The sequence below is a fragment of the Elephantulus edwardii genome, unplaced genomic scaffold (genome assembly GCF_000299155.1).
Source record: "Elephantulus edwardii isolate Elephantulus edwardi_28Jun2011 unplaced genomic scaffold, EleEdw1.0 scaffold00234, whole genome shotgun sequence".
Taxonomy (NCBI): domain Eukaryota; kingdom Metazoa; phylum Chordata; class Mammalia; order Macroscelidea; family Macroscelididae; genus Elephantulus; species Elephantulus edwardii.
This window is the reverse complement of record NW_006399984.1, coordinates 1,767,680-1,775,969: the sequence shown is the minus strand read 5'-3', so window position 1 is coordinate 1,775,969 and position 8,290 is coordinate 1,767,680. Positions and strand designations below refer to the sequence as shown.

Genomic DNA, 8,290 nt, shown 5'->3' with positions numbered 1-8,290 from the left:
TAATCGGGATGGGTGTGACAGAGGCAATGTGATTGGCACAGTATAGAGCAGGGTTTAGGGCTGTTGTACATAGGGTCGCTATGACGGCACATAACAACAACAACAGCAGGATAAACCTGTTTGTTTTCTTAGCCTGCTTTCATCCTCTGTAGGACAAATTTGTCACACAGTTGTAATAACCAAAACAGCATGGTACTGGTACAGTGACAGGCTCATAGATCAATGGAACAGAATTGAGAACACTATCGACCTATCTATCTTTGGTAAACTGATATTTGACTAGGAAATAAAACCTATCAAATAGGGAAATGACAAATGATGCTGGCAAAACTGCACTGCTACCTGGAGAGAGCTGAAACAGGATCCACATCTTATACCATATGCTAAAATCAACTAATGAGGAATCAGATATCTGGGAGTAGAGACCAAAATTATAAAGTTCATAAGAAATAAATTGGGACCAAGCTTTAAAGGCCTAATCTATGGTATAAAGATACTGAAAAATACAGCCAGAGATACAGAAACTGAAGAGGGTAAAATTGATGAATGGGATTTTCTAAAGATTAAATTCTCCAGGCTTATCAAAACTTTTTTGCAGCAGGGTGAAAAGAAAACCTGTTGACTGGGGAAAAAATTGTAATACCATCTCAGACAAGTTTCTCATAATAAAAGTTTACAGAATACTGCTTGACCTCAAGAAGACAAAGACTGATAACCCAGTTACAAAATGGGCAACAGACATGGAAAGACTTATCACAGTGGAAGACATTAAGGGGGCCAAATGACATATGAAGATGATCAAAATTACTGGCAGTTGAAGAAATGCAAATCAAAAGCACAATGGGATACTATCTCACCCCAGTAACAGTAGCAAAGTTCAGTGGGACAGCAAACAATAAATGTTAGAGAGGATCCAGAGAGATTTGACTTTTCATACACTGTTGGTAGAATTGTAAAATGGTACAATCACTCTGGAAGACAGTTTTGTGTCACCTCAAAAAGTTGAAAATTGAACCTCTATTTGACCCAGCTGTTCCACTACTTGGAGGCAAGGATTCTGAAGCTTCATCTGACATACTTTGGACATATGGCAAGGAGGGACCAGTCCTTGGAGAGGGACGTCATGCTTGGGAGGGTGGAGGACAGCACAGGAGAGGAAGACCCTCGATGAGTTGGACTGATTTAGTGACTGGAGTTAAGGTGGGTAGGTGTACCAGAGACAATAAGATTGGTACAGGGCAGAGGAGTGGTTAGGGCTTTTGTACGTAGGGTTTCTATGAGGTCACAGGTGACTCGATTATACATAACAACAACAACAACAACAAGAAACAACATTCCACTACTATGAATATTCCCAAGGAAATTAGAACTGAAACACAAGTAGAGATTTGTACACAGATGTTCATAGCCATGGTATTCATTGTTGCAAGAGTGTGGACACAACCCAAATGTCCAACAAGAACTGAATGGATTGAGAAAATGTGGTATATTTACACAGTGAAATATTATGCAACACTTAGGAGCAATGATTTTAAAAAATACTACATAACTTGGGAGAGACTAGAGAGCATTATGCTGAGTGAATTAACTCAGTTTCATAAGGCCAAGCACTGCATAAGACCATTATTTTAAAAATAGAAGAGTAACTAGTTAAACATGTATGGGGACCCAAGTAGGAAAGGGTGAGAGTATAGGAGTGAGGAAGGGTAGGGGTGAAGCCACAATGTTGCACAATTTTGTGGGTGGAGGGAGAGGGTGAAGGAAATGGGATTATGTGTACCCAAAAAGACAGGGTAATGAAGATTAATTTTATAAATTTTATATTAATAAAATATTAATTTTATAAAACATAATGCATGGAGGCCATTTGCCGATTTGCCTAGTAAAGCTCTTAGCCCTTTGCCTTAAAAAAAAAAACCCAGAACAAACAAACAAAACAAAATGAAAAAAACCAAAGAAAAACATAATACATGGAAATGATTGTATAAAACACTATGAATGAAGAATAGTGTGAAACACTATATATGTGAACTTCGTAAGCAAAGGAAAATAAAATTAAAAAAATAAAAACCAAAGCCAAAGAATAACAAATAAATGGTTAGAAAAACTGTGTTACATTTGTAGAATGGAAAATTGTGCAGCATTGAAAAACAATGAACTCGTAAAACATTAAACAACATATGGGAGCCTGGAGGTCAAATATCCTAGTCACATGAGGACAAATATTGCATAACAACACTGTTAAAAAAAAGACAGAAATGGTGGGGATATTGAAGGAAAAATGAGAAAAGAGTAGCTAGATAATGAACACTGCATGAGATTGTATGAAGGAAAGAACTGTCTGAAAGGAATATATGATTAGGCATTTTATGTATGACAACAATCTGTAACAATGAGTTCATTGCAGGAGGGGTAAGGGAGGAGCCAAGGACGGGTAAAATGTGGAACAATGGAAAAACCTCCTCATTTTCAATGTTTAAAGCCCAGTAAGAAAGAGTTTAAAAATCCTAGCCTTCAAGGAGAAACTTGGTTTCACCCTCTCTGAGACAGACCTATTTATTTTCTTGGCAGTCCATGATATGTTCAAGATTCTTCTCCAGCACCACAATTCAAAGGCATTGATTCTTTTTCTGTCATCCTTAGTTATTGTCCAGATCTCTGATGCACAGAAAGTAATTGCCAAGACTATGGCCTTTATTAGGTATGCCTTAACTCTAGGCTGACATCAGTGCTTTTCAGTACTCTGGAGAGGTCCCTGACAGCAGATTTTTCCATTGCAGTTTGTCTTTTGATTTCCTGACTTTTCGTATTAAGAGTGTTGATTGTGGCGCCAAGCAAGCTGTAATTGTTAACATCCTCAATCTCTTCTCCATCTATCATGATGCTACCAACTGACCAAGAGGTGAGAATCTTTGTCTTCTTGATGTTGAGCTTAAATCCATATTGAAGACTACAGTCCTTAACCTTCTGCAACAAGTGTTTCAGGTCTTCTTCAATTCCAGCAAGCAAAGTTGTGTCATCTGCATAATGCAGGTTGCTTATAAGTCTTCCTTCAATTTTGATGCCACATTCCTCTTCACTCCCTTCCTGATTTTGAACCATGCAGTATTTCCCTGCTCTGTTCTGAAGACTGCTTCCTGGTCTAAGTGTAGGTTTCATATAAGCACAATTAAGTGTTCTGGGATTCTCGTTCTCCTCAAGGTTACCCACAATTGTGATCCACACAGTCAAATACCTTTGAATAGTCAAGGAAACACACATAGATATCCCTCTGGTATTCTTTCTTTTCTGCCAAGATCCATCTGACACTGGAAATAATATCTCTAGTGCCATGACCTCTTCCAAACCCAGCTTGTATTTCTAGTAGTTCTTTGTCAATGTACTGTTCCAGTAGTTTCTGGATAATTTTCAGGAGGATTTTTGCTCATGTGTGATATTAGTGATATTATTCAATAATTTCCACACTCTGTTGGGTCACCTTTTTCAGAATGAGAATAAATATGGTTCTCTTCCAGTTACTTGGCCAAGTAGTTGTCCTCCAGATTTCTTGGCACTACTTGGTGAGCACATCCAGGGCAGCACCTTTTTTTTTTTAAATATGTCAATTGGTATTCCATCAATTCCTGGGACTTTATTTTTTGCCAAGTATTCCAGAGCAACCTGAAGTTTTTCTTCATCACCATTGCCTCTTGATCATATGTTGTCTTTTGAAATTCTTCTGTGTCAGCCAATTCTTTTAGATATGATGACTCTGTTCACTTTTTGCATTTTCTTTTAATGCTTCTTGGATCATTAAATATTTTACCCATAGCATGCTTAAGCATTGCCACTAGCTCCCAAATAACTTTAATGAGATAAACTTCTTGTGAGAACTAATGTCTTAGTCTTTTTGTTTCTTTTATAAGAAAAAGTCACATTTGATGGCCTAATAGTAAGAAGCTGTACTACAATGCCAAATGAACACTATTTCAATCCACTTGGTGCTGTACCCTGCCATTTACTGCCTCTGAAAACAAGCTGGAAGGTCAGCCATGGGTCCGTTGCAACTTGATGACATAAAATTGGATTTAAAGGGAAGAACTGAAGAGTTATAGACTGAATGAAAAGAAGTCAGCATTATAGGAGAAAAGTAGAAAGAAGGAAAAGAAGGCATACACTTTGTATACCTTCTTGTTATATACCTTTGTGCTGGGTGATTCTATGCTATCATTCCCTGAGATTTAGAAAATCTGGAATCAGTTTGTATGCATATGGGCAAGAGCCTATCCAACTTTGGTGACCTGCCCACAGGGAATCATTTCCAGATCTGTGAGTCAGAGACATCAAACTAATGGGTAATGTGTTAGGTTAACTTTGTTAAGAAATACTCTCAGAGTCAGTACTAACCAGAGTTCTAATCTCTCGCTTTTGTTGCTCTCATAGGGTTTAAAAATTTTTTTTCTTAATTTAATTTCTTATGCTTTGTTGTAATTTCTTCTTTCTTGTTGTACAGCCAAGCATTTTAAAAAAATTTGTATAGTGTTGTCAGATCTTTAAGATATCATTATGAGGTACTATTTTAATGTTCCTCTATTTGTGACAGATTATGTGAGGTGCTCAACCTTGATCCAAGGCAAGTCCTGATTGCAGAAGTTATCTTCACAAACATTGGAGGAGCTGCAACAGCCATTGGAGATCCACCAAATGTCATTATTGTTTCCAACCAGGACTTGAGGAAGATGGTATGTATCAGTATTCAGGGTTTCTTCCATTAATTGTAAGCTTTATCTTTAACACTTAGCATTCTATCAAAAAATAGTTACATTCTTGGAAAGAAAACTAGTTTATGTCATCTATTCTCAGTAAGTGCTATTGGCCATATCAGGAGTGGGATACTAATTGATTGACTCTCCAATGGAGACTTAAGTGGTCTGAATTGATTGCTCTTTCATTAAGTTAACTTTTAAAAGAAATTACTGAATAATATACTCCATTTGGTAACAGTGTATTTTTATGCTAATTATGCTAGTAAAATAAAAGTTTTTTCCAACTAATATTAAAAACGAAGTGATTTGTTCCCTTTCACTGAAGATATGATGGTGGTCCTTCACTGATGGAGAACTTAAAATGTTTTTAAAAGAGTCAGGTAATGAAAGGCCTTACATAATATTTAATATTTAAAAGCTCTTATAAAGATTAATATATAACTTATTTATATGTTTAAATAAATACTAAGTGTTAAAGAATGAAAATAGAGTTTACATATATTGTTGTTGTTTTATGCCACCAAATTGCCTGCGACTCATAGCAACTCAACAGCTCTAAACCCTGTTCAATCCTGTGCCCATCTTATTGTCTCTGACACCCCTACCCCCTTTACTTCAGTCACTGAATCAATCCACCCCATCAAGGGTCTTCCTCTCCTGTGCTGTCTTTCCACCCTCCCAAGCATGATTCCTCTCTCCAAGGACTGATCCCGCCTTGTAACAGGTCCAAAGTATGTCAGACAAAGCTTCAGAATCCTTGTCTCCAAGGAACAGCCTGGTTTAACCCTCTCCAGCATGAACTTATTTGTTCTCCTAGCAGTTCATGGTAACTTCAAAACTTCACCAGCAAGCTTAGGGAATTTTGCCAGTAACTTGCTAAAGGAGTTAGGAAGTGTAAATTTTAGTCAAATTAGCAAAGTTATACCTTCATCATTAGAACAAAGTGTGTCACATAACAATTTAGAAATCCATGTCCTTCACATATATATACAAAAACATATCATCTTTAATAAATAAAACCATTTGGAAGTGTTTTAATTTATTTTTCAAAGAAGAGAAATTAATAAACTTTGAATGATGAAGAATTATAAATGCAAACAATATAGTTCTTATTTTAACTTTTTAATATATATAATATAGTTTCCATTTATTCAGATAAGTATTCAATTGAGGAACATAATCAAGGCCAGGAGAAGAACAATTTCAAAAGACTAGAATGAAGAGTGCTTGCTGTTAACATAGGCCTTGGGATAATGCTAGCTCTTGACAGACTGGAAAAACACTTAATCCATTAGGTACTTTAATGGAGTACTCCAAAGTTTCTTGATAGCTTGCTTTCAGAAACTCTGTGAACTTAGAGAAAAGATGAAAGTTATTAGTTTTCAAGGCTTTTTGTTCGTAGGGTCTCCATGAGTTGTTTATGACTTGACTGCACTTAACAACAACAACAACAACAACAAGCATTATTCTGGTTCCACTTAACAGATCTTAAAATACAGATTAAAAGACTCACCCAACTAGTTTCTAACTGCACACCATTACTAATCTGATGAATATTTCTAAGACTACGACTTTCTGGTGCTTGTGAGGAGAAGGAACTGAAATTTTCCTTGGTCAGGGTCCATTTGGGGATCCTTGCCTCCATAGCTGCAGGATCATCCCAGGAGCCAAACAGAACAAAAGAGTTTGGGACAGAGAGCTACAAGCAGGGGAAGGACTTTCTCAACTATCTGTGAGAGGGGAGGCATACATGAAACCCACTGCACTTAAACTGCGTAAGTTAGTGCCCTGATCTCACACCACTCCAGAGACAAAGGAAGACATTAAGCTTCAAGAGAGAAGGCTTGATCACTTGAGACTCTCCTCCCCATTTCAAGACACTTACCTCCTCCAGCTGCAGGGACATCTCAGGTATCAAAGAGGATGAGAAAGTTTGAAGCAGAGAGCTACAAGTAGGAAAAAGACTTCCTCAACTTTCTTAACCAGCAACTTGAACTGTGAGAAAGAGCTGACTTGAAACCCCCTGGACAAAACCAGCTTGAGTGGAGCACCAGGTTTCACATCATTTAGCCACTCTATAGAAAAAGGAGGACAATAGAGTTTTAAAGACAGGGGACTACATTAATGCCAGATTCCTGCTGGGCTGTATGGCAGAACCGAAAGAACCTGCAGGACTTTAGGAAAGGCAAATTTTCCCAGAAAGGACTTTCACTAGAGTGAGTGACTCACCCCATAGTTTAAACATTTTAAGCAGCAACTAATCAATAACATCATAAAGATAAGAACTACAAATAGCTTATCAAGACACAATAGAAACAGACTAATATTTATCAAGAAAAATGTCAAATAATGCTAAGAAAGGCAGCTTCAAACATTGTGAAAAAACAAAGTAAGCCTTCTCAAGAGAAAACCACAAAAAAACCCACGGAGAATAATTCAGACCCAATGAATACTCGAGTGAAGAAGGCAGATGATATAGGTTGATATGGAGACAATCAAACAGCTATGAAAAAAGTACAAATGATCAAAGAAACAATGGAAGCTACAAATAAAGGAAATACCCTAGAGGTAGAGAACAAGAAGAAGTATATTGATGAGGAGTTATTTGAACAGCTACAGAAGATGGTGCAAATGATGAAAGAAACAATGGAAGTCATTCAGAAAGCAAACACTCCAGAGACAATGGATCAAGAAGAAATACAATGATGAAGTGGAACTTGCACAACTACAGAAGAAAATGCAAAAGATGGAAGAAAGAATTGAAAGTATAGGTAGAGGTACAAGAACTAAAAAAAATCATCACAAGATAGAGAAGGTACAACCAGCATAGTACTGGAAATAACAGAAATGCATGAAAATGCAATCTGGAATATTAAGACTATAATGGCAGAAGTGTCAACATGCTGGAAAGATAAAAAAATAGAACAGAAGAGATGGAGCAGAGTCAGTCAACTGGAAGATAAGAACCTCAATGAAAACATACTAGAAGAAAAATCAGAGATGAGACATGAAGAAAACATTAGAATTATGTGGGATGACTTAAAAATGAACAATGTAAGTTTGATTGGAATTCCAGAATATGAGAGGGACAGGGAAATAACTGAAAAATTGTGGAGGAGGTACTTGAAAAAAATTTCGTATGTATTATGAAGAATGAGGAAATACACATTCAGTAAGCTCCAAGAACAGCAAATAGATCAGCCCACCCCTCAAAAAAAATACCAAGACATATCATAGTAAAGTTAACCAAAATAAAAGAAAGGATTGAATACAAAAAGCAGTATGGGAAAACAAAGAGTCACCTACAAAGAAAAAACCAATTTGACTAAGTTCTGATTTCTCAGCAAAAACCATGCAAGCAAGAAGACAATGGAATAGCAGATACAAAAATTTAAAGGAAAACAGTTGCCAACAGAGGATCCAGGAAAGCTCTCCATAAAATAGTAAGGAGAAATGACATCCTTTGCAGAAAAGAAGGAACTTAAGGAGTTTGTGAAAACAGACCAAATCTACAAGTACTTTTTTTTATTTTTTAAAAATATTTA

General features: G+C 36.6%; 1 protein-coding gene across 1 annotated transcript in view; it reads left to right on the top strand.

The window, feature by feature from the left end:
• The window catches only part of OCA2 (oculocutaneous albinism II), a 569,803-nt gene that overhangs the window by 189,801 nt on the left and 371,712 nt on the right, over window positions 1-8,290 (top strand). Inside the window, exon 11 of the mRNA XM_006898594.1 lies at window positions 4,583-4,721. Coding sequence (XP_006898656.1) covers window positions 4,583-4,721 — 139 coding nt within the window. The remainder of the gene's footprint in view (window positions 1-4,582; window positions 4,722-8,290) is intronic.